At 42.6% G+C, this 27969-nt stretch overlaps 1 protein-coding gene across 1 annotated transcript in view; it reads left to right on the forward strand.

Annotated features, from left to right (window-relative positions):
• LOC115471141 (dynein heavy chain 5, axonemal-like) overlaps nt 1-27969 on the forward strand; it is a 766968-nt gene that overhangs the window by 436989 nt on the left and 302010 nt on the right. The window contains 1 exon segment of the mRNA XM_030204834.1: nt 7898-8052. Within this exon segment, the coding sequence (XP_030060694.1) occupies nt 7898-8052 (155 nt within the window).

Genomic DNA, 27969 nt, shown 5'->3' on the forward strand with positions numbered 1-27969 from the left:
AGAGAAATATGGTATAAAGGAAGCTGGAATAAGGGGTCATTGGATGATGATGAACAGATGTAGACTCAGCAGAAATCTAAGAAAATGTTTCTTTGCAGAAAGGGTGGCAGATGCATAGAACATCCATCCAGTAGAGGTACATAAGTACATAAGTAGTGCCATACTGGGAAAGACCAAAGGTCCATCTAGCCCAGCATCCTGTCACCGACAGTGGCCAATCCAGGTCAAGGGCACCTGGCACGCTCCCCAAACGTAAAAACATTCCAGACAAGTTATACCTAAAAATGAGGAATTTTTCCAGTCCATTTAATAGCGGTCTATGGACTTGTCCTTTAGGAATCTATCTAACCCCTTTTTAAACTCCGTCAAGCTAACCGCCCGTACCACGTTCTCCGGCAATGAATTCCAGAGTCTAATTACACGTTGGGTGAAGAAAAATTTTCTCCGATTCGTTTTAAATTTACCACACTGTAGCTTCAACTCATGCCCTCTAGTCCTAGTATTTTTGGATAGCGTGAACAGTCGCTTCACATCCACCCGATCCATTCCACTCATTATTTTATACACTTCTATCATATCTCCCCTCAGCCGTCTCTTCTCCAAGCTGAAAAGCCCTAGCCTTCTCAGCCTCTCTTCATAGGAAAGTCGTCCCATCCCCACTATCATTTTCGTCGCCCTTCGCTGTACCTTTTCCAATTCTACTATATCTTTTTTGAGATACGGAGACCAGTACTGAACACAATACTCCAGGTGCGGTCGCACCATGGAGCGATACAACGGCATTATAACATCCGCACACCTGGACTCCATACCCTTCTTAATAACACCCAACATTCTATTCGCTTTCCTAGCCGCAGCAGCACACTGAGCAGAAGGTTTCAGCGTATCATCGACGACGACACCCAGATCCCTTTCTTGATCCGTAACTCCTAACGCGGAACCTTGCAAGACGTAGCTATAATTCGGGTTCCTCTTACCCACATGCATCACTTTGCACTTGTCAACATTGAACTTCATCTGCCACTTGCATGCCCATTCTCCCAGTCTCGCAAGGTCCTCCTGTAATCGTTCACATTCCTCCTGCGACTTGACGACCCTGAATAATTTTGTGTCATCGGCGAATTTAATTACCTCACTAGTTATTCCCATCTCTAGGCCATTTATAAATACATTAAAAAGCAACGGACCCAGCACAGACCCCTGCGGGACCCCACTAACTACCCTCCTCCACTGAGAATACTGGCCACGCAATCCTACTCTCTGCTTCCTATCTTTCAACCAGTTCTTAATCCATAATAATACCCTACCTCCGATTCCATGACTCTGCAATTTCTTCAGGAGTCTTTCGTGCGGCACTTTGTCAAACGCCTTCTGAAAATCCAGATATACAATATCAACCGGCTCCCCATTGTCCACATGTTTGCTTACCCCCTCAAAAAAATGCATTAGATTGGTGAGGCAAGACTTCCCTTCACTAAATCCGTGCTGACTTTGTCTCATCAGTCCATGTTTTTGTATATGCTCTGCAATTTTATTCTTAATAATAGCCTCCACCATCTTGCCCGGCACCGACGTCAGACTCACCGGTCTATAATTTCCCGGATCTCCTCTGGAACCTTTCTTAAAAATCGGAGTAACATTGGCTACCCTCCAGTCTTCCGGTATTACACTCGATTTTAGGGACAGATTGCATATTTCTAACAGTAGCTCCGCAAGTTCATTTTTTAGTTCTATTAATACTCTGGGATGAATACCATCAGGTCCCGGTGATTTACTACTCTTCAGCTTGCTGAACTGACCCATTACATCCTCCAAGGTTACAGAGAATTTGTTTAGTTTCTCCGACTCCCCCGCTTCAAATATTCTTTCCGGCACCGGTGTCCCCCCCAAATCCTCCTCGGTGAAGACCGAAGCAAAGAATTCATTTAATTTCTCCGCTACGGCTTTGTCCTCCTTGATCGCCCCTTTAACACCATTTTCGTCCAGCGGCCCAACCGACTCTTTGGCCGGTTTCCTGCTTTTAATGTATCTAAAAAAGTTTTTACTATGTATTTTTGCTTCCAACGCTAATTTCTTCTCAAAGTCCTTTTTTGCCCTCCTTATCTCCGCTTTGCATTTGGCTTGGCATTCCTTATGATCTATCCTGGTAGGGATGAAAATGGTATCTGAATTCAAAAAGGTATGGCGCAGCTATGGAAGATCTCTGATGGAGAGGAAGGGATTGCAGAGCTTATTAGCTGGTGTAAATGGACTTACTATTTTGTATAATTTATACTCAAAACATGAATATATCTAACCATAACTTATGGGAAAAGAATATTTGATTATATGTAAGTACTACTGAGTGAAAAAGCATGTTAACATTTCCGTCAGTAACTGGTGTCAGTTCTTTGCGCAGCAATAACTTCATCTAAATGTTATGTTTCATTGTTTATGTGTCACACTACTCATGATAAACTTTGGCCCATTCTTCCATATAGAACTGTTTCATCTTTGACATGTGAGGACTTCCTTGCATGAACAGATGATGTCAGGTCTTGCTGCAACAATTCAACAGGCTTTAGATAAGGACTTTGATTTGGCCGATCCAAAACATGAAATGTTTATGTTTATTAAAAGCTTGATATACTGCCATTTCTAGGGGTAGGTCACAGCAGTTAACAAAAAAATTAAGAATGTAAGTTAAAATAGAAAAAGAAAGGAACGCCAAATTGAGATAGGAAAGATAAACAAACACAGCACAGTCACACAGATAGAAGACAAATGTCCCACAGGTGGATTACAGACTCAAACCCACTAGGTGCTGTCTGTTGAAAGAACCAGGTTTCCACCACAATCAAGGCTTAGGTAGTGAGGTACAGAAAGTGAGCTAAAAAAAATAAGTCTTTAACGGGGCCTTAAATTTTAGGTAAGAGTGCTCGGATCTCACAGAAGGGGGAAATCATTCCAAGTTCTGGGGGCAATGAAAAAAAATGCAGCGTGCTATGTACATAAGTACATAAGTATTGCCATACTGGGAAAGACCAAAGGTCCATCAAGCCCAGCATCCTGTTTCCAACAGTGGCCAATCTAGGTCACAAATACCTGGCAAGATCCCAAAAAAGTACAAAACATTTTATACTGCTTATCCCAGAAATAATGGATTTTCCCAAGTCATTTAATAATGGTCTATGGACTTTTCCTTTAGGAAGCTGTCCAAACCTTTTTTAAATTCCGCTAAGCTAACCACCTTTACCACATTCTCTGGCAACAAATTCCAGAGTTTAATTACACATTGAGTGAAGAAACATATTCTCTGATTCATTTTAAATTTACTACATTGTAGCTTCATCGCATGCCCCCTAGTCCTAGTATTTTTGGAAAGCGTAAACAGACGCTTCACATCTACCTGTTCAACTCCACTCATTATTTTATAGACCTCTATCATATCTCCCCTCAGCCGCCTTTTCTCCAAGCTGAAGAGCCCTAGCCACTTTAGCCTTTCCTCATAGAGAAGTAGTCCCATCCTCGTTATAATTTTTGTCGCCCTTCTCTGCACCTTTTCTAATTCCACTATATCTTTTTTGAGACGCGGCGACCAGAACTTAACACAATATTCGAGGTGCAGTCGCACCATGGAGCGATACAAAGGCATTATAACATCCTCATTTTTGTTTTCATTCCTTTCCTAATAATACCTAACATTCTATTTGCTTTCTTAGCTGCAGCAGCACACTGAGCAGAAGGTTTCAACGTATCATCAACGACAACACCTACATCCCTTTCTTGGTTTGTAACTTCTAACGTGGAACCTTGCATAATGTACCTATAATTCGGGTTCCTCTTTCCCACATGCATCACTTTGCATTTGCTCACATTAAATGTCATCTGCCATTTAGACGCCCAGAGTCATAATGAGCCTGTTTTGGGAAAGGGAGGGTCAGTTGGTGAGTGAAAGGAATGCGCAGGGGTATAGGGAATTGATCAGTGATTCAAGGTAAGAGAAGGCAGAGGAATGAAGGGCTTTATGGGCAAGACAAGGAATTTTAAACTGAATATGGAGCTTGACTGGGAGCCAATGTAATTTGATAAGCAGTGAGGAAACAGAGTTCATTCTCAGTGCAAAGAAAACAAGCAGCAGTGTTCAGCAGGGTTTCAACTACAGGTCCCATAAGGCACCAGCTGTAAACCTGGAATGGTGCTGCCTTAATGGAACAGGGTGGTTTCCCTCATAATCTGTAAGGGAAACTACAGTACTAAGTAGGAGGGGAGCTATAAGGATACAGTCAGAAAACAAGCTCTTATCTGGAAAGAATGATCAAGATTGGGAAGCTCTGGGGCTATGTGTCTGTTCCTCAAAGCAGAGTGTAGGGTTTTCTTGTTCTCCATGGAAAGGGAGAGAAGCTAATCTCTTGGCCTATCAGGTGATCCTCAGAGAATGCTTTGTAAAGGATTCCTTCCTGGAAGAAGCAAGGGAGTGCTCCTGTAATAGGAAAAAGCTGTATGTCTGTGATCAGTGGGGGAGGGGTGAAGAGGCTTCCTGACTCCACAGTAGCTACAGCCTAGGGAATGGGGCTAGGTCTTCTGGGAATTGTAGTCCAGCCCTATACCCCATAGAAAGTAAGAGGGGTGGTGATGTCATTCCTTGGGAGAGAAGAAGTGCAGAGTTCTAGAAAAAGGTTTTGCAGACAAACAGAGAGCGAGAGAGGAAGGAAAAAGAGGTGAGAAGAAAAGAACAGGAAGAGGGAGCTCCCTAAGGACCTGGACAGCTGGGAGAGAGTAAATGGGCTACCTAATCCGGGACAGTGAGGACCCCAAAATACAAGCTGGACTAAAGTCAAGTATTCCTTAAAGGCAGGTGGGAAGTGAAGAATGTGGCCAAGGCTAGCCTGAAGGAAAGGGGGGGGGAGGGGAGAGATCCAACCTGTAAAAGAGAGGCCTGAGGGGAACCCCATAAAGTTATCGTTTAAGAGCTATGGGGGCTGTTAACCGTTTGTTTACTAGAATGTGCCTTTTGTTTTGACTTGTGTTGTTGCCTAAAAGTATGGGAACATTTTGGGTACAAATGAAAGAGAAAACCTGGACTGATCAGTGTGAGGCCTTGAGTTGGAGTTATGAAAATTTGCTAAGCTGGGAGTTTGGCAGCCGCCCAGAGGTCTAAGGAGCGCTGAGCCCAGGGATTTGTCACAGTATACATGGGCAGAGCATTGGTGGGACTCCCAGTTACACATGTACCTAATATGTGCCTCTTCCACATTTGGGCACCTAATGTTTTACCAGTGAATTTCCTGAGCAGACAATCTCTAGATCCAAGAAAATGGGAGTTTTCTTAGGAGGCCTTCTTCTTCATCACGAATCAGTATGGCACACCTATCATGGATTATATGGCAATGAAGAGGAATGTGAATGTACCTTGCTCAGTCATCATAAAGAATGGGAACTGGCTGAGTCAGAATCCCTAGTGCATCAGTAGCTCCAGACAGGGCTCCCATATGTGTTTTTCCCATGGCCACTTTGGACCAACGCTTATTACCCAATAGTACTACAGAGCTTTTGTACAACCTGGCAGTGAAACTTGCTTTTCCTTTGGGATGAAAGTGTAGGTCAGCAGGTGAACAGGCTGGGAGGAGATCTCTGAAGTGTCCTAGCAGTGTCGAGATGAATAGAGGAGTGCAGTGGAGTTTATAAGCTGATGAGAATACGAGACAATGACAGCTTGTATCTGATGGAAGTACTAGATAACCTTTGATCCCTGGGGATGCTTCTTTTATGTGGATCTGACAGAGGTACTGTTCTTGAAGATAAGGTAACCAATTCATTGTGCTCTGGACATTCTGATTTCAAAAAGCACAAGAATGTCCACTTTTGCGTCACACTGGAAAGTCTCTTCAAATCCAGTCTCCAAATTGGCTGAGGTAACTTGACCATCGATCCTTATCTCTGCACAAGAAGTCCATGATGCAATGGTTGTAAGGTGATTGCATCAGCTGAGTGGGCCACAGACATCTTCTTGCTGAAGTGCAGGCCTTGGCAGATTCGGATCAAAGTTCAGGCTGCATTGAAGCATTGTCTAAAGTATGAATTGCAGGAGGTTGTTAGCCAAAGTCTGTTAGTAGCCATATAATCAGGGGTCTAGACCCTACAATATAAAAGGGGGTTCTTCTTTATTTTCCATCTTTTTGGACTGGTCTGGTGGATGATAAGAAAAGAATATGTTGGTCTTACCTGCTAATATTCTTTCTTTGAATCCTATCAGTCCAACACAAATTCTATGTCTTTGACATAGACTTCTGGTTGTTGTCATGATCTTATTTTGGGAACTTCCTGGTGTTCTCTCATGTGAAGAATCTCGAATCCCTCCCTGCTCTCTTGGATGCAACTTTTTTTTTTTTTTGGGGGGGGGGGGGAGGAGGAAGGGATTGTCTACATATTCTTTGTTACAGATCTGAGATGTTGATGGTACACAATGCCCTAGATAAGGTAGAACTTCTCGAGTGGGTAATGAGGCATAACCCATCTCTTTTGGACTGGTCTGATAAACAAAATTAGCAGTAAGACCAAATCTCTCCTTTCCATTGGTTCTGTGGGATATGGGAGTTGGAGTTCCATAGAGGCAGGAAGCTAGGTGGTACACAGACTCCATGAACAGCTTTGCACTGTCCAGAATTATTTTAGCTATAAGTGCATAAGTATTGCTACACTGGGACAGACCAAAGGTCCATCAAGCCCAGCATCCTGTTTCCAACAGTGGCCAATTCAGGTCACAAATACCTGGCAGGATCCCAAAAAAGCTCAATACGTTTTATGCTGCTTATCCCAGAAATAAGCAGTGGATTTTCCACAAGTCAATTTAATAATGGTCTATGGACTTTTCCTTTAGGAAGCCGACCAGACCCTTTTTAAACTGCGCTAAACTAATCAAGGCAAGAAAATATTGTGATACTTTTATTACTTACTATACTGTTCCTCCAGAATTATCTAGGGCTCTACAGTTGGACTTTTATTCTCTTTGTCAAATTAAGGCAGTCTATAGCTATTTTGATCCTGCCACTGCGCACCTTGTTACACGTTAGTTTTTTTATAGTCAGATTATTGTAGTGTTGTTTTTTCAAGCATCGTACTATCCTATTTGAAGTACTTACAGTCCTTTAAACACACTGGTGCACATTTTTATGCAATGCTCCAAAGTTTAATCGCATTACTTCCCTTTTGATCCAACTTCATTGTTTTCCTGCATTATCTCACATACAGTTTAAGATTCTTCTGCTGATATTTAGGACCCTATGGGAAGGCTCCCCTGATAATCAGGTTTCACTTGTCATCCCATATGTACCTTCCTGCACCCTACATTTGCATAATGACCATCCTTTAGTGCTGCCTCCACTGGCCCTGGCTCACTTGGAATTTACAAGGCATTCTGCATTCCTTTTTATGGCTCCTTCATGTTAGAATAATCTTCCTTTGTAGTTAAGATCCGAGTTTTCTGTTCATACTTTAAATCTAGCCTTAAGACTCATCTGTTTTCTTTTTGAGATGAAGGGTCAGGATTTGTTGACTAACATTTTCCTGTCCATTATCTCTTATGTCACTTATCTTGTTTCCATGCTTTGTATGTTTGTAATACTGTCCTATTTAAATTGTAATTTCATTTTATATTATTGATTTTGTTCTGCTAGGTTAACTACTCTGATCTGTGCACCAGCAAGGGTGATATATCAAGTATAAATAAACTAAACTAACAAATGTTGAGAGTATTTACTTGATTATATTTTTTCTGACATGGGACAAGTGTAGTATTGAGCATAGGACTGAGCACCACTGTCTGAAGTTTTGAAAGATGAAAGTATACTGTAAATTAAAAATTCTTCAAAAGAGCTTAAGTTGTTATCAACTGGGGTTTTTTTCTCTTTGCTTCCAGGATGCAATGATCCATCTGGTAAAGATCTCCCGGATTATTCGGACTCCACAAGGAAATGCATTGCTGGTTGGTGTTGGTGGTTCTGGAAAACAAAGTTTGACCAGATTAGCTTCGTATATAGCTGGATATCAGAGCTTTCAGATTACATTAACAAGGTACATGTGCTATCTTCAGTCTCTTCTGTAAATCCCATGTTAGAGATAATAATTTTTACATCTTCACTCATAAACCTTTATCTTATGTTGAAATATACTGTACACAATCAGAGGACCAAATTTCTGGGAACAATGCATTTGTGTTCCAATGCATTTTCAAACTTGCTTTGACTTTTTGCACTGGTGGCAATAAATTGTATTCATGGTGATTTGTCAAAGCAGATTTTTTGAAAAAGAAGTTATAATAAATGATCTAAAATATTTTAGACAGAGCTGTAATCTAATATGATAAGACGTGTAAATTATCTGATGCAAATAGCAATAAGGAATAGAATGTAAGAGATTTAAAATGCATGTTATAGGCGACCAGAGGCCAGGTTCCTAAGTGGTGATATATGTTAGCAAAATATATTCTTGCTGAGGAATTAAGTGTGCTCTGATGTAGACTCTTCAGTGACTTTCAATAATGTTGATAAAAATGTTCTTTCACTTTCCTGCCTTAGAAGTGAAACTCTAAGCTAAAAAGGGAGGAATGTGTTGTGTAAATGTGTAAATTATTGGTTTGTGCAGCAACTAGATCACCCAGGGTGTATTTAGCTTCTTAGCAACATTGGGTTAGATATTGAAACGGGTTTAAGTGGGCAGGAGATGCTCATACCTGATTAAACACCCACTCAGTGGGCTATCTCTGGCTATTCAGCAGCATAATGACACAGTGCCGCTGAATATCCATTCTGAGGCACTGTGCAGTTAGTGCTGTGGCAGTCCATGGAAAAAGTCAGGGAGAAGCCGGCAGTTATGAGGACACTAGTGATACTCGGAGTCAGTGCCTGCATAACTAACCAGGACCTCACATAAAACAGTCCTATCTTTGTCTAATTAGCTATGTGGGTGCTGGCACTGAAAATCGGCCAACACCCGCATAACTTCCAGGTCCACGGCTAAACCAGATATTTAGTGCTGGTGCCCAGACATGGCCTGGCATTGACTATTTGGGTTAGATACAGCCTGCAGCGGTCAGCAGCTTTAAATCGCTGACCTCAGTGGGCTTAATATTGGGGTGATATTACATGATGACAGATACTGAAATAGATATAACAAAAGAGAGGGAACGAAGTACAAACTAAAGTCCAAACAAAAAAAACAGCACCACGGCCTTTAAAAATGGAACACAGTTCTTTAATGAATGAGCCTTGACAAAAAGACCCGACACGGGCCGTGTTTCGGTGACTAGCACCTGCGTCAGGGGTCACAGTGATGACGTGGAAAACTTGGGGAATAACTCGAATATATTCCTCTACAATATATTATTCCTTACCCCACGTCTCATATAGTAAAAGCTACAAAACACCAAGGCACTTTCACTTTCTGTATCCAAATGGATGAAAAGCTGTGCTCTTAAAAGGCTCTGCTTTTAATACCATGTCACACAGGGTGGAAAAATTTTTTAATTAACTTAAGTGAAAACACCTGATCTTCACAAAGCATTAACCTTTATCCTATCAAATAAATTTAGGTGGTTACTGGGTCTAAAAGCCTGCCAGATATGCAGGAATCATTTACTAGGTCCTAAAGCCTCATTCATTAAAGAACTGTGTTCCATTTTTAAAGGCCCGTGGTGCTGTTTTTTTTGTTTAGATACTGAAATAGGCCATCTAGTCTGCAAAGCAAGGTGTTTAGAGTTGCAACAGTTGTTGCATAGAGTCCCTTCCCCCCACCCCCCACCCCACACCCCGCCATGCATTTTTGAAGCACCTACAACTTTCCTTCCAGGTATATCTTTTTAACAAAAGCTTCACTTGATTCCAGCAAAATATTCACATGGACATCTTCCAAAAAACTTGGTGTGAACTCTTTAAGGGGGGAGGGGAGGAAAAGATTCTCCACTTCAGGGCCCAAGATGTATGACTATTAGTATAAGGAGAAACTTTAGGCATGGTTGTAATGTACCAGAATAAGACTGGTTAAGTTTCTTCAAAGTGAGCAAGTTCAGTGTTAAGAATTTCAGTTCTGGCTTGAGGCTTCACAGCATACAGGTACACAGGCAGAATAGGGATTCTGATTCTTGCTTCCACGGCCTTTTAGGCTGTATGTTTGGTACAACGCCTTTCAGAGTGTGAATCAAGGCAATTTACAAATCTAAAAACAAACCAAGATGAAGAAAAGAACTACAACATTCAACAGGACAGAGAAAGGAGAAAAGAGGAGAAGGGGAACAGGTAAAATCTGGCTAGGAGCTGTGCCTCTGCTGTCTGACTACCACTGCCTCAGCTAGGGAGGGGCAGGAAGTGCTAAGGAAAAGAGGTGGGTTGTTAGGGAAGCTCTAAAACAGGGATAGGAAAGCTCTGTTCGAAGTTCAGAGGGAAGTGCATTCCAGAGAGAAGGGGCAGTGAAGAAAAATGCAGAGTGCCTGGTTGGTTCAAGTCTAGAGCAACAGAAAGAAGGGGGTAGATAACTAATTGCTAGTAGAGGAACATAGAGAGCGAGTTGGTCAGTAGGGAACAATCAGGGGGGAAAGGTAGAGGGGAAGCCTGGAATAGAGAACCCTATGTATTGATATTAGGATCTCGTGCTGGATTATAAATGAGATTGGGATCCAGTGGTGGTGTTTGAGAATAGGAGTAATATGGTCTGAACGGTAGCATGAGAGAGAAGACATATTGTGATATTTTGGACAGCCTAGAGCTTCTTAAGATGAATGAGAGGAAGGCAAGAGTAGACAATGTTACAATAGTCTAACATGGAAGCTACAAGAGCGTAGAGAAGAGTAGCACAGGAATTGTCTTAAGGATGTAAAGAGCAAATGGTGCCTAAGGAATAGAAGCAAGACTTAATGACAGAGGATATCTGAACACTGAAAGAAAGGCTTGTCTTGAGACTCACTCCCAGATGGCTAATGGATTCTACCAAAGTGAGAGGGGAACTCTGCAATGTAGGGTTAATGGGAGGATAAGAAGAGTGGGCTATGATTCAAAGTACTACAGATTTAGAGGGATTAAGCACCAGATGATTGATACAAAGCCAATGATCTATAGAAATTAAACATGACTGAAGAGAAGTGAGGTCTGGCATGTAGGGGTCCAAAGTGGCAATCAAAAGAATATCATCAGTGCGTCTATATATATATAGACACACACACATGGGTGTACTGGTAAATATTTAACGGGCTCTCCGGGCGTAACCAGCCCTGCAATTTGTGGGGGGCCATGGGTGGACTGGTGGGGTCAATGTATGCCTCTCTCTCCCCCCCCCTCCCTCATTCAGGCACGCTAGGCATCCCTTTTCTGGCAGGGATGCCGAGCCCCACCCACCAATAAATGGACCGTCACCACTCCCCACTACTTGTTTCTGGCTCGAGCAGCATGCTATGACTTCTGTCACATGTACAAAAAGTCCTAGCCTCCTGCTCAGAGCTGGAAACAAGGAGCAGAGAGCAGCAACAGTCTATTTACTTGGCTGGAAGGGCTCAGTATCCCCGCTAGCAAAGTAAAAGAGAATTCAGGAAGGGGCCTGAGCCCACATTTTGGGAGCCAGTTGTTAAAGTAGCCATGGGGAAGCCTACTTTAACAACTGACTTCCAAAAAACTTAACAAATAGCTGTTGCGAGCCTGCTCCAGCACACCACTGTATATATCTATATCTATATATAATCTGATACTGGATTTTTAGATGGGTCTTGCTAGTGGACTGAGAAAGATATTGAAAAGGAGTGGTAAAAGGATTGACCCTGGGGGACTGAAAAAGGGGTGGATTCTGAGTGAGTAGTCGAAACCTGACAAGCGAGGTCAGAATGGAAAGCACTTAACCAGTAAAATTCTCTACCCAAGATACCCAAAGCTGATAGCCTAGACAGGAGTAGAAAGTGACTAATAAGATCGAAATCTGCAGAGCGATCAAAGGAAACAAGTAGGTCATCGCAGTGATCAAAAGCTGAATGAATTTCATTAAGAAGAGAAGCTAGAATAGTTTTAGTTGAGTGTCTGGGGCAGAATGGGATGCAGAATGTTGGAAATTTCAGTGTGTTGGAGCAGTTGTGTATAGACAATCCTCTCTGTGAGTTTGGTCAGGAAGGGGATGTTAGAAATGGGCCTGTAATTGGAGAGAACGAACGGGTAAAGAGAAGATTTCTTGAGATTTCTTGAATGGGCTGAACAATAGAGATTTTACAAAGGGGAGGTACTATTCCTAAGGAGAGGGATTTCAGAACCATATTGAATGCCAGTGGGAGAAGACCATAAACGGAAATTGCGATCCAGGAGGAGGGAATTGGATTGAGGGGGCAGATGGTCTTCCTAGAAGAGGAGAAAACTTTGGTGAACGATGTAAGAGAGGGGAGATTGAACTTGGACCATGTAGTCCCTAAGGAAAGAAGCTGAGCATGATTAGGGGAGCAAGGGGAACTTATGGGGTGAGAGCTTGATGGCAGAGACAAGGGAGAATTAGTAGGCGAACCAATAGGTGAGAGTGGAAGCAAAGCTTGGAGAGTCTCACTTTTGCATTGAAAGAAATGTGCAAAGTCAGATGCGAATAGCATAGAGGGGATAGTAGATATAGGAGTAATTGTTTAAAATTAGTGACTTGGTGGTAGAGTTTCTTAGAACAGTTTGAAGATTTATTAATTAAAGTAGTATAGTAGGTGTGACGAAGGGTGCAATGCCAGGAACGATATTCATTGAGGAGGTTGTGGAAGTAAGATCTGAAGTGTATCTGGATCAATGCCAAAGTTGCAGATTGCAGTTGCCTTTTAATCAGGCAGAAGTCACCCTGAAACCAAGCCTTTTCTGGTGGTACGAAAAGAGTGGCCTATGTTGAACCATTTGCTTGATTGCTGAGAGTAGGGTTGAGTTCCAGAGGGTGGTTTGGCTAGGAACAGCGAAGTTGAAATTCAGGGGGAAAAGAAGAGAAGAAAGGGAGGGGGAGAGAAGAAGAATCAGTGGAACTTAAAATCATGGTATATCAGTTCCTGGACTTTCTGACTGCCCAAAGTTTTTTTTTTTTGTACTTGTTCCTCAATATACTTGACTGTCTTTTTCTCCTCTGTTTCTTTGGACTGTCCCATTTTACTTTCACCTATCACATAGCTAAGTACCTCTTGATAGACATGTGACTGACAGGATCAAAACTAAATTGATCAAGTCCATCAAAAATAATCCCAGATAAAAGCAACAAAAAGAAAATAGCAGTGTGGGGCTTCATAGCCTGCACACATGCTCAGTATCTGCCAGTTCCATCCCCTCTAACATAAGATGCTTCCATTTTCTATATGCTTCAGGTGTCTGGATGGCAGTGGCACAGAAAAGGAGGGGAGATGATTGAATAGGGATAAAAGAGAGGATTGTAGGAGATGCTGGACATGGGGAGGGTGGAAGGAGAGATATTGGACATGAGGGAAGTAGAAGGGGAAATCATATGAAATGCTGGTCATCAGGGGAGGTGAAGAAGAGATACTGGACAATTGGACAGGTGGAAGGAGATATCAGGAGAGTTTCTAGACAGGAAAGATGAAAAGGGAGATTGGAGAGTTGCTATGCTTCAGTGGGAGGTAGAAGAGGAAGTCAGGAGAGATGCTGGACATAGGGAAGATTGGGAGAGATGCTGAGAAGAGGGCGATAGGGACAGGAGGGAAATTGATGGACATAGGTAAGAGAAAGAGGAGAGATATTTGACATGGACAGAAGGGAAGGGAAGGAAGAAGAAAGTGCCTGGCATGGACATAGGGGAAAGGAAGAGAGAGAGGAGTTCTGGACATGTGTGCCTAGGTGTATTCTATAAACATCGCTTTAAGTTAGGTGCAGTTTATAGAATACACCGAAGTTAGACACAGTTTACAGAATACACCAAAATGCTTGGTCTGGCAACTAAACTTAGGTGCTGCCATTTATGCCAAGTAAAACTTAGTGTAAATGCCAACTCCTAATTTATGCATGGATTGGTCATATTCTATAACAGTGCACATACTTTTAGGAATGCCCATGAACTGCTCATTCCACACCCATGGCCACACCCCCTTTTCACATCCATGTCTTAGAATTTATGCACATTACTTTATAGAATACGCCTAGCAAGTTGTGCATGTAAATTCTAATTAATGCCAGCTAGTGCCAATAATTGCTTGTTAAAGGAAGAAGTGAAATAGGCTATTAGGGCAAGAACATCTTGCAGAATATGGAAAAAAGATCTGAGTGAAGAAAACAAGAAGCAACATAAGCATTGGCAAGTTAGATGCAAAGCATTGATAAAGAAGATCAAAAGAGAATACAAACAGAAACTTGCCTCGGAGGCAAAAACTCATAATAATAACTCTTTTTCAGGTATATCATAAGCAGAAAGCCTGTGATGGAATCCGTGGGACTGTTAAATCATAAAGGAGTAAAAAGGGCACTCAGGGAGGACAGGGCCATAGCAGAGTGGCTGAATTAATTCTTTGCTGTATTCTTTGGTTTGATGGTTTTCAATGGTGATAATGCAGAGGAACCAAAATAAATCTCGGTGAACCTAGAAGAAGTACTGAGCCAAACTGACAAAGTAAAGACTAGTAAATCACCTGGACCAGATGGTATACACCCCAGAGTACTGAAATAACTCAAATATGAGATGGCAAATCTTCTGTTAGTGATCTGTAACCTGTCCTTAAAATCATTTGGAGGGATCCGGGGATGATCCGGGAAATTACTTACCATTGTAAACCTGATGTCAGTGCCGGGCAAAACAGTGGAAACTATTATAAAGAATAAAATCACTGAACACAGAGACAAACATGGTTTAATGAGACAGAATCAGCATGGATACAGCCAAGGGAAGCCTTGCCTAACCAATTTGCTTCATTTCTTAGAATGCGTGAATAGACATGGATAAAGGTGAGCCGGTTGGAGTAGTGTATCTAGATTTTCAGAAAGCATTTGACAAAGTCCCTCATGAGAGACTCCTGAGAAAATTAAAAGCCTATGGGACAGGAGGCAATGCTCTGTTGTGGATTAGGAATTGGTTGATGGATATAGAAAACAGAGGGTAGGGTTAAATGTCCAATTCTCCCAGTGGAGGAGAGTGAATAGTGGAGTGCCCCAGGGATCTGTACTGGGACCGGTGTAATTTAACATATTTATTAATGATCTGTAATTGGAACTACAAGTGAGGTGATTAAATTTGCAGACAACACAAAACTATTCAAATTTGTTAAAATGCTTGCGGATTGTGAAAAATTGCAGGAAGACCTTAGGAAGTTTGGAAGACTGGGCATCCAAATGGCAGGTGAGATTTAATATAGACAAGTACAAAGTGATGCAAATTGGGAAGAATAATCCAAATCATAGTTATTTGATGCTAGATTCCACTCTAGGAGTCAGTACCCAAGAAAAAGATCCAGGTGTCATCATGGACAGTACGCTGATATATTCTGCCCAGTGTGTGGCAGTGGCCAAAAAAGCAAACAGGATGCTAGGAATTATTAGGAAAAGGATAGAAAATAAGACAAAGGCTATTATAATTCCTCTGTATTGCTCCATGGTGCAACCACACTTTGAGCATTGTGTGCAGTTCTGGACACCGTATCTTAAAAAAGATATAGCAGAATTAGAGAAGGTTCAAAGAAGGGTGACCAAGATGATTAAGGGGATGGAACTCCTCTCATATGAGGAAAGAGTAAGGACTCATCAGCTTGGAAAAGAGACGGCTCAGGGGGGATATGATTGAGGTCTACAAAATACAGAGTGGAGTAGAATGGGTAAACGTAAATTGATTTTTTACTCTTTGAAAAAGTACAAAGACCAGGGGACACTCAAGGAAGCAATACGTGGTACTATGTTTAAAATGAAGTTAAGCTCTGGAATTCGTTGCCAGAGGATGTGGTATCAGCAGTTAGTGTATCTGGGTTTAAAAAATATTTGGACAAATTCCTGGAGGAAAAGTCCATAGTCTTCTATTGAGATAGACATAGGGAAAGCCACTGCTACTATTTGGAATTCTGTCAGGTACTTGTGACCTGAATTCGCCACTGTTGGAAGCAGGATACTGGGCTAGATGGACCATTGATCTGACCCAGTTTGGCTATTCTTATTATGTTCTTAGAAGTTTCCAGAAAGAGCTGTGGCTGTCTGTCAGCAACTGGATAGCACAGGATCAGAGTGAAGGCAGAGCATGGGAATTTTACCTAACTCTATGGTAGCTGGGATATTTAGCAGCCATTCATATTGTGACAAGGCTACAGCCCAGTTGTACAAAATGAAGCAGCAAAACCCTGAACTACATCTCCCAGAATGCATTTCCAGTCCCAGCAGGGGGAGCCCAGGGGATAGGCAAACTGGCCATATACCATGTCTGACCACAAGAGGGAGGGAGAAGGAAGAAGCCCAGTTCCCCTGGACCCGCAATCAGTATATCATGCCTCCCACCTGTAAGAGGGAAGGGTGGGGTGAGAAGCAGGAGGAGGATTGGATGGATTGGGTGGAAGAGGGGGTTAATGAGGCTGAGCAAGGGGAAGAAAGCAGAATGGAATGGGAGCTTGAGAATCCTGAGGAGCACAGCACCTGAAGGTTTGCAAACCTACATTGCTTTGGGAATTTATTTTGATTTAAACCCTACGTAAATATGGAAGCCTGTTTTCTTCTGTGGAACCTGTTTGCCTTGGGGGGAAACCCTGAATGTTGGAAAGTTTGCTGGAAGAATTACAAACCTGTTTGAAACCTGATTATTTTGAGAAACTGTTGAATTTGAAAGGCTTGTTTATGAAGGAGGACTGCCTGGTGGGAAGAGGGGAAAGCCTGCTTGGGGGGGGGGGGGGGGCAAGTACTGTTTGTGTGTTATTGACTTTGACCAAAAAGGAGGGAGTTCAAAAGGACTAATGAATCCCCCTCAGGGAGTGGGGCAGAGTCTTTGTGTTTAGTGGGCTGATGTACTAAGCAAGGCAGAACCGCCCTGCCGGAGAAGCCCTAACCAAGGGCTCTGGAGTGAAGTTTGGTGGTTAACCTGACAAATAAAGGAATGTTTTGAAGTATCCCCTGGTGGCAGTTTTGTGAAGATCTGGCTATTCGCAGGAGGCGGTTTCCTCCCCCATACTGGAGCAGCGGGCCCGTTTACAATATAGATATTCAGTTTAATTTAGGCCAGCAAAAAGGTCAGTTGTCTCTAGGGTATATTCAGCACTGCTCACCATATGAATAGGGGGGGGGGGGGGGAGGCAGAAATGCAATATGCCCAGGCTACCACATTCTTTATAGTATACTTGCATACTATCATATTCTTTTTTCACAACAAATGTTTTCATTGTATGTGAATTTCATTTCTTTGTGGATATTTCCTTCCATTCTATCTATACTACAGTATTTCTACAGACAATACTACAGTATTTCTGTACAATGTGTACAGATGTTAAGTCCCATTTTCCACAGAATGTTGAAGTAGAACTTGAGATGACCAGGTTGGGATGTTTACAATTCCTCCTTTATTTTATAGAAAGCTCTGGTGAACATGGAGCTTTTCATACAATATGGATAAGGACGTATCAGAGTGCTTGTGCATTTGCTAGCATACAGCTGAAGCATCCACGTTAAAAAGCTACACTTACAGAAAAAGAGGAGCATCACTTGGGGCTATACCCCTGTAAATGTCAGTGCCTCACATGTAGTTGATAATTTTGCAACATACATATTTATTTATTTATTTATTGCATTTGTATCCCACATTTTCCCACCTCGCTCACTTGTGTATGTGACAGATTTTAAAAAGCTACATGAACAAGAAGAGCCAATTAAGGAGCTGAGTGAAATAACTCTTTTTTGTGAATTGTTCAGGTACTGTTAGACATACTGTACTGCACAGGAAATCTTAGATTATGCTGAGAATAAAAAAGGTGTATCAGGCCGTAGATGGAACCACAAGGTGGAACCAGATTTCAGAGGAAGCAATATTTATTCGAAGACCCGTTTCGGCGAATGCCTGTGTCGGGTCAATTTAAAAAACAGCGTAGAACGCCATCTTTTGGCAACTCTTCTCAGCAAAAGCAACGAATGAATATTCTTGTAGGATAACTCTGTGCTCTACAGCAGCATTTATGTTGTTGTTTCCCGCTCAGTTGCCTGATTATTCTGAGGCACTATCTGGATACTGCTTCTGAATATCCCAGTCAACTGCACTTATCCTGATAGCAGGTGTTTTTATCCGATAAGAGTTTTTGAATATTGACCCCTATATAAATTGACTGTTGGTCACTTGCAGAAATAAAGAAGTTGTACAATTTGCTTGGCAGCCTCTGCTTTAAGGACCACTTGCCACCAGGTTCTTTCATGGACAAGAGTTTTTTTTTTTTTCCACCAGTAAATTGCAGTCTGTATTTATTGTATAAAGTATATTATACACAGGAGTATGTGTCCATTGAAATAGGATTTCACATGCTGCATGCCTTTTACATTTGATATCTGCAACTACTGTATTGTATTGACCGTGTCTTACCTAAGCCAAAATGAATTTGTTCAAGATGTTGGGCTGAATGCAGAGGAAATTCCCTTTGTAGACAGAGAAAACAGACTGTATGGTCTTTGGTTCACTGATTCTGCTTCATGACAGAAGGCTCATTAATGCTGAACTAGACTACAGCATTTCCATGTCTTAATAGCTTGACTTAGGGGAGCCTGTCCTGAATGATGAGGAAGGGAGAGTGAGTCAGGCAAGTATATGTTTAACATTGACATGGGATTGACAGGAGCTTCTAATTATTGGGTTTGCCAGCAGGTGCTGCTTCAGAGGCTGTGGCACAATTGATCCCTGTTAAACCTTTGTTACTGAGAGTATGGATTTCCTGATCTAACAGCAATTATAGTAATAGTATGAATAGAAATTTGCTTTTTTTTTTTTTTACAGATCCCTCATTATATTGGGTTAACCCCCCCCCCCCCCCCACCTTATTTACAAGAAATTGATTAATCCCTTCCTACAACTGAAGCAAATCTATTTTGTTATGGCTCTTTAACAATTAGGGGGGGAAAGCATATTCTGATGGAAATAGTCTTATTGTAGTACCAGCTTAGTTTAATATCCAGAGGAAAATTGAATGGCTGAGTTGCTGTCAGCACATTTCAGATATACTGAGGAGCCTATCCACAAAAACTGATGCTGGATAAGTTTTTCTGTGTAACTTGGTTACATTTTTATGTGAATGTTAAGACCCCACTCCTTGTGCTATGTACCAAGTTGTACTGGGGGCACAGTAAAACTTGCCTTGCTTGGTTAGAAGACTAGCATGGATATTGTTAACACAATAATTTTTTTAACATTCATATTGGCCACAACATGACATTCCCCTTGCCAAACAGCTCAACAAAGATCAAGGGACTGCAGGGCCTGACCTGCCATCTTAGCACAAAAAATCAAGGGGCTGCATGCTCTGACTACCCCACTCTCCTTCATGCAGGATAGAAGGGACTACATTTTCCAATCTGTTCCTCATGCATTCTCCCCCCAGCCCCCCCCCCCCCCTTGTGGGTTAAAAAAAAATCAAAGAGCCACATACCTCAACTATCCTCTATCCACCTTGCACAAAGTAAAATGGGATTCATGTTCAGATTGCCCCCTTCCCCATACTCATTTTTCCCTTGCCCCAGAAAGTCCCATTCCTGTTTACCCCTTACAAAGAGATGCAGAAAAATATTGTGTGAGAGAAAGCTTGACTCCCTTATGCCTCATGACTGTGGAATTTCAAAATGTTGCCAACCTCCAGAACTACATGGTACCTGCTTCACCAATAGCCTCAATACCTCTAGCCTCAAGAATAATGATAGTTTTCATACTGGTAAGGGTTAAATAATATAAACAATACCATCTCAGTCTGGTTCATTAAATCCCTTTCCTCTTCAGATGCCATAGTTTGCATGGACAGTACAATGTAAAACTCCAAAATATAATGATAATCACTCAGAGAAAGAAATCTAAGGATGAGAGATTGATAGCTGTAGCCTAGAACAGTAGATTATGGACAAAATAGTTCACAGCAAGAATAGAAAAAGCTACTAAAATAGATATATGTAGATTCTATAAGAAATTGCTGGAAGTGCTTACTCATCTCATAGCTGGCTGAAGATTCTGGAATCCTAAAGAGTTACAAGATTCCAGAATCCCAATTAGTAGCAACATTCCATGTAGAATCCCAAATATACCGGCCTAGAGTTTCTAACCTATTAACCCAGTTACACCAAAAATATATATGATTTGCTTTTGTGTGTAACTAGGCACTTACAAGGAAATTTTAAAAGGAAGTGCCAAGAACATCCAAGAATTTAGTCCTGAGCTGGCCGATGGCTAATTACTGCAGGGTTATCGCCATGTAAGCCATTTCCGGGGATTTTCTTTTTCCTCCGGAAATGGTGCGCGCTCAAAACAGGACTACCGCCAGTGGCCATGTTGGGCCAGCGGTAGTCCCAGAAGAGCGAGTTGTAAACCTGAATTGGGCTTACCGCCGCTTTGTAAAAGAGCCCCTTATAATTTTTGCCCACAGAAGGGTATATCCTTTTTTAAAATATATGCTTTTATGCTTTCTTATCAACAGAGGTAAAAGATACCAATAATGTAGAACACTTTTTTCAATGCCATCTCTATAGGACTCCAAGAATTTAGTTAGGTCCAGGGGAGTTTAAATTATCAAACTTACCCTCTGGATTAACTGTTCTTATACCCTTAGGAAGATAGTACATAGATTTTATGTCCTCAGTTTCAAAGGCCACTTGTATCACTTCTTTCATGCACATTGTCACAGCTCTGTAAAAAAAAGTGGGAAGTGGACCAATGACCCCAGGGAAAACGGGATATAAGTTTTCAGAGTACCACTTTATTCAATGACTCAGTCATTGAATAAAGTGGTACTCTGAAAACTTATATCCCGTTTTCCCTGGAGACATTGGTCCACTTCCCACTTTCTTTACATTGTTATATTTACGTGGGAGTTAGTGTTCATCCACTTAGGTGGATTACCTTCTCATTGTCACAGCTCTGCCATGCTAAGGTTACCATATGTCTGGATTTCCCTGGACATGTCCTCTTTTTGAGAACATATTCGGGTCGTCCGGACGGGTTTTGCCCCCTCCCCCCCCCCCGCCTGTTTGCACAGATTTCTGGACAAACGGGTGGGTGGGCGAGCAGCGCTGCCTGCCCTTGCCCTGTATCCTTCTCAGTCTTGGCTTGGGATTCAAAATGGCTGCCGAAACATTTTGAATCCCGAGCCAAGACCGAGAAGGATGCAGGGCAAGGCAGCGATCTGGACGGGAAAGAGGGGGCTGTTTCCTGCCCCAAAGAGGTCACTAGACCACCAGGGCAGTAGATAGTAAGTGAGGGGAGGGGAATATGTGACAGGGGGGCAGGGCAATGATGCAAAGGGGCGGGACAGGGGCGGGACATGTGTCCTCTTAGGACAAAATATGGTAACCCTATCTAATTCTCAGCTTGCTGTTTAAATTCAGAGAAAGAAAGCGCAAATCTATGGACTGATGATTAAAATCCTGAAGCTATTTTTGGATACATTGGCCTAGAAATGCTTCTAATGTGGTGGCAATTAGAATTATAAATACTTTTTTTTTTAGGTTTTAGTGTTGCTGTGGTTTTATAAAGACAAAATATGAACTTACTTGAAAGCTCTTACATAGTTACTCCATGCTCTGAGGCAGGAGTAAGTGTGTGCACATATGTGCCAGTAGAACTCAGTTCATATGCATATAGGGGGCAGTTCTATAATTTCGTGCCAAGAAGTAGGCACACTTATGGGCCAATACACAAAGGTTGCAATTAAATACAGCAGCCTTGGACGAACTTACTGAGATGCAAACAGTGACCAGTGCACAAAGGTGATGGTATTCAAATGTGTGTGTGGGGAGGGGGGGGAGAGCTCCCGCTCTCATGAAACTTCATCTTTGGGACAAAATTTCAGAGCTTTTGTGGCTGCCTTTGGCTGTGGGGTACCAGCATAGCCAGTTTGTAAAGATGGCAGCGGGTGCTGGGATACATGAATCTGAAGCTGAACAAGGTCAGCAGAGCAGGAGGGGAGGGCTCCCTGCACCAGGCCAGGGAGTGATCGGGAGGCAGAGGCTGAAGGGAAAGGGGAACTGGACAGGGGGTCAGTCCCAGAGTTGCCAGCGTGGATGAGGAGGGCTTCACCCTGACAACTCCTGACCTGCTGTAAAATTTAGCATGTTAAAGGTAGGTGTTCCTCTCTGCATCACACGGAATGCTCATTTTAATACTAATGAGCTTGTTGTAATACCTTTTGTATAGGGTTATCCATAGCTGCTACGCCAAACAGTAAAAGGAACGTAGAACCCCTTTGTGCGTTAGATGCTAAGTAACATTTGTGTTAGACTGGCTACAACCAGTCTAAAGCAAACGTTGCAAGCACGGTAAGCTTTGTACATCGGCCCCTTAGTGCCAGTTCTGTAACTGTCTTGCCTAAATCATTATAGAATACAAGTACAAACCTGCTTTGGCGTGCCAAAAGTGTTATTTCTTTTATTTATTTTAATTAAAAGATTTATATTCTGCACTATTGCTAAAGTTCTAGGCAGATTACAAAATTACATACACAATAATACAGCTCATACACATTTTACAACATTACTAACAGACTCGAAACGGGCATAATTCACTCTTAAATTCACATTATTCTCAATACTCCAGTACCGAAATATATCAACGTGTTGTGCTTCTAGTATTGAACAAGTTAGGGTCCTTTATAGGCCTCAATGAATAGTAGAATTTTAATTTCTTTCTTAAACTCAGTCAAAGTCTGAAGCTCTGTCAACCATTTTGCGATTATAGTCCAAAACATTGGACCAACTATAAAGAAGATCTCATTTCTATATTCCTCCAATCTAATGACTTGGTATGAAGCCACATCAAACAAGTATTGCTCTCCAGATTTCAAAGATCATCTAGGCTGGTACACATGCAGCTTTGATGCCAATACAGCAGACACTAGTCTATTTTGTACCTTGAATTTCATAGGGGTTAACTGTCCCATGAGTCCTCTCTGATATGCTGGTCAGCTGCCCACATACCAGAGAGGTCTTCTAGAAGACTATTCCTAATCATCTGACTCTGTGGTTGTGTAGGAAAGTATAAATGCTCCCTATTACCCATTCCAACCCAAGAGGTTATTCACTTTAAATGTTATATAAGAAAGAGAAAAGATAGGTTTCAGAGATATATGGCTTTATTCTTACCAAAGTAATACAAGGCGATCAGGTACACAAGCAAGAGTGGAGGTCCGTCTGACAGCATCTCAGCATGGCAGCCTTGGAGATCTCCAACCCCACCCAAATTTGCTGTCAGTTTTTATACCCTTTTGCTTGCATTCAAATCAATGGGCTCTCATACCTTTCTATGATAAAGTTGTTTACTTCGATGACCCCCCCTTTTCATGCCTAACCACAGATGCTCAACAGGAAAGCCTCCCTCCTTTTCGGAAAGCTGATCCCACCCCTATCTTATTTTGGGACTTTCCTATTCCCCTGTTGCTACCTGAAGATCTTAAGATATTTCATAATTCTTCACTGTCAATCTGCAAAAACAAATCTCCTCTAACTCAGATACAGACATGAAGGAAGCCATTTCATAGATGAGAGATACCATTTTGATTTCAGATTCCTTGACCATTCTTTTTCCAATTAGGCCTCAGTCTGGGCTCTAGTCTGGGCCTTGCTTTTCCAGCAGGCTTCCAGCCGTACAAGCCATCTAATTTTTAACTTCGCCAAAGTTTCTATATGGCCTGGTCCGTCAGGTTTGGCCTTGCACCATTCCGGTAGTGGCCCCTGGCTGTATCATATCTCTACATTCCCCTCTTGCTGCCCCTATTAACCGGGGGCAGCACCAAGAACATCCAGATTGTTACCATCTATTCTAGAAGGTGCTAGACTACCAAATGAGGAGATGTTAATATTAACATTTTCAGTGTAGCCTAGGGAGTTCCCCTTCTATTTTTGTACATTAGCTATCCCTCTTGGAACTTATTCAGATCTGCGGTGAGGTATGACAAAAGGGTCCATCCACTAACCCTCAAATATTACTCAACCCATTGATGTGCAAGCATGATTACAACCTTAAACATCAAACTTAACACCTTACATTTAATCCTCTGTTCAATCAGCAACCAGTGTAGGTCTCTCAACACTGGAGTAATGTGATCATATTTAGATTTTCCTGTCAACACCCTTGCTACCGTGTTGTGAACTACTTGAAAAGTTAGGTGCAATTGCTTATGCCGGGTTAATAACTGATAGCATTCTGTAAGTTGTGCATATTTGTTTGGTGGCCCACCCATGGCCTACCCATTTGCACACCACCATGCAATTACACACTATAGCAATTAAACGCTGCCTTATAGAATAGCACCTAGCCCAAATATGCACACTACTGCTGATTATTGGCATCATTGACCTGCACAAGTGGCGCCTGCTTCTAGGCATCCATTTATAGAATCGCCTTAATATTTTATAAAATAAAATCTAAGTACCAATCCTGATCTCACTCCACCCAGTCTTTGTCCACAGGAATGCTTACATGTATATGGCACAAAAGGAACAGTATCTTTTCTCAATTTTTTGTTGATCAATATAATATATACAATCAAACAGGAAATAAAATAGTCCACATCAAGGGGAAAAATAAAGGTATGAAAAAAGAAAAATAACACAAACGTAAACAGGATTAAACAATCCATTACTAATTCCACATTAGATAAACCTATTTACCGCTTTTATCCTTTTCTCTTTCTGTCAAGAAATCTTCTAATTGAGAAGGATCAAAGAAAACAAAACAAACCTTTTTTCCTCATAAGTAATCATACATCTACATGAGAATCTGAGAAATAGCATTGCACCTATGGCCAGTACACACTCCCTGGGGTCCTTTTACTAAGCAGCAGCAAAATGTAGCCTGTGGTAGTTTGGGCACATGTTTTTGGCATTCACTTGGCCATTTTTTACCATGGCTGGGAAAAAGGGCTTTTTTTTTAAAAAGGGGGCAGTAAATGGTCATGCGCTAAAATTAATAGTGCATGGCTATTTACTGCCTGAGCACTTACCGCTACCCATTGACCTAATGCTAAGAGCTCACGTGCTACTCGTGCGGTAAGCGGGCAGCGCATGCCAATGTGGCCGTGCTGCCGATTACTGCTGGGAATGCCCCCCCCCCCCCCCCGCGGTAGAAAATAGAAAATTATTTTCTACCGTGGGAAACAAAACATACCAACTTTGAAACTACTGCAGGTAGTGCTGATTTGGCATTCGCTACCCATGCCCTACCGCTGCATAGTAAAAGGACTCTTTTATTTACAAAAAAAATGTTTTTTTTAAATCAATTGAGTGGCTATCCTGCTTATTTAGATTGTAAGCTCTGTCGAGCAGGGACTGTCTCTTCATGTTCAAGTGTAAAGCGCTGCGTACGTCTAGTAGCGCTTTAGAAATGATAAGTAGTTATTTTCGAAGGAGAAGGGCGCCCATCTTCCGACACAAATCGGGAGATGGGCTTCCTTCTCCTAAGGTCGCCCAAAGCAGCATAACTGAAAGCTGATTTTGGGTATCCTCAACTGCTTCCCATCATGGGGACGACCAAAGTTCAAGGGGGCATGGCAGTGTACAGAAGGCGGGATGGGGGCGTGGTTAGCAGATGGGCGTCCTCGGCCGATAATGGCAAAAAAGAAGGGCATCCCTGACGAGCATTTGGCCGACTTTACTTGGTCCATTTTATTTTACGACCAAGCATCAAAAAGGTGCCCAAACTAACCAGATGACCACCGGAGGGAATCGGGGATGACCTCCCCTGACTTCCCCAGAGGTCACTAACCACCTCCCACCCTGAAAAACACAACTTCAAAAACTTTTGTCTTTTTTTTTAGAGTATGTCCTTCGCTATGCCTCTGTCCCTGCGACTGCAGTTGAGGACGTCCAAAATGTGGATACTTCTGTGAGAAGGACATCCATGCCTTTGCTATGCCTCCAACACCCTATTTATTTTTTTGGATTTTGAATCACAAGTAGCAGCAGTGGGATTTGAACCACCACCTCTAGATTGCAAGACCAGTGCTCTAACCACTAGGCCACTCTTCCAATCTGCTCCACACCCTTGAAATTTGGCCATCCCTGTGGGGGGGGGGGGGGGGAGCAGTATGCAGGTCCCTAGGGGGGGAGGTATGTGTGTGTCAACGGAGGCATAATGAAGGCGTGGATGTACTTCTTTCAAACATTTTGGACAGCCTCAACTGCCCCCCACAGGGATGGCCAAATTTCAAGGGAGTAGAATAGAGTAGCGTGGAGGAGTGGCCTAGTGGTTAGAGCACTGGTCTTGCAATCTAGAGGTGGCTGGTTCAAATCCCACTGCTGCTACTTGTGATCCAAAATCCAAATAAATAAAGGGGGTGTCAGAGGCATAGTAGGCATGGATGTCTTTCTCACAAACATCTACATTTTGGACGTCCTCACTTCCCCTCCTTAGGAAAGAAACTGTGTGCAAATGAGCTAACAGCAAGCAGCTCATTTTCATGCAATTTCTTTCATGCATACCCGTTCCTTTCTGGATCGGTAAGGGAAGGGCTTTTTCCATTCAGTTAGTGGGACTAGTGCACTACAAATGCTGGCTCCTCCTATGACCAAATGGCTTTGGTCGTTTCTGAGATGGGCGTCCTCGCTTTCCAATATCACCGAAAACCGGGGACGACCATCTCTAAGGGCGACCTAAATTTCATGATTTGGACATCCCGCCCGTATTATCGAAACAAAAGATGGACGTCTATCTTGTTTTGATAATACGGGTTGCCCCGCCCCTTTACGGGGCCATCCTTAGAGATGGGCGCCCTCGTTCGATTATCCCCCTCTATAGTGACATCTGGAAAAATCTGAATACTCTGACCACAACATTTTTCTTGTATTTTAGAGAAATAAGCTTTGAGCATCCAGATTTTTTCCTGATCAGAAGCTAAAGTGTTTTTATTAGTGATCTTATACGTATCCTCTTAAGGAGTTCTTTTACTAAGTCATGCTAACGGATTTAGCACGTGCTAAATGCTAAGACGCCCATTATATTCCTATGTGCATCTTATCATTAAGGGGTCCTTTTACTAAGCCATGATAAAAGGTGGCCTGCGATAGTGTGGGCAATATGTTTTTGGCACGCACTGAGCCATTTTGTACCACAGCTGGGAAAAAAGGCTTTTTTTTAATGGGAGCAGTAAATGGCCGCAAAAATTAAAAGTAGTGCATGGCTATTTACTTCCTGAGCCTTTACCGCTACTCATTGATCTAGCGGTAAGGGCTCACGAGCTACACATGTGGTACTCATGCAATGTGCACCAATGTGGTCACACTGCCGGGAATGCCGCCAAGGTAGAAAATAGAAAATATTTTCTACCATGGGAAACAGTGTGCGCCAACTTTGAAATTATTGCCAGGAGGGCATGCTAACCGGACAGTAGTGTTGATTTGGCATGCGCTACATGTGCAGTAGTTCTACCAGGGCCCCCGAGAGGGGGGGGCAGGGGGACAAAATTCCCCGGGCCTGGGCCTCCAAGGGGGGGGGGGGCCTGGCGCCAGGGTCTCTCCTCAAGCTCCTAGGCCGCCGGCGCTGCAGTCCCCAGTCTCATCTGCCTGCCCTCGGCTCCGTTGACAGCCCCCCTCCGTCTGCCACCAGGCCCCCTGCATTCAAATTGGCAGCGCCTCACCTCCGTGTGAAAGCGACAGATCACCTCCCTTCGGGCCTTCCCTCACTGTGCCCCGCCCTTGTCTGATCTAACTTCCTGTTTGCACGAGGGGGGGACACAGGGAGGGCCTGAAGGGAGGCGATCTGCCGCTCTCACACGGAGTTGAGGCGCTGCCAATTTGAATGCAGCGGGCACGGTGCTGACGGAGGGGTGCTGTCGATGGGGCTTGGGGTGGACGGGTGGAGACTGGGGACTGC

The sequence above is a fragment of the Microcaecilia unicolor genome, chromosome 1 (assembly GCF_901765095.1).
Source record: "Microcaecilia unicolor chromosome 1, aMicUni1.1, whole genome shotgun sequence".
NCBI classification, from domain to species: Eukaryota; Metazoa; Chordata; class Amphibia; order Gymnophiona; family Siphonopidae; genus Microcaecilia; species Microcaecilia unicolor.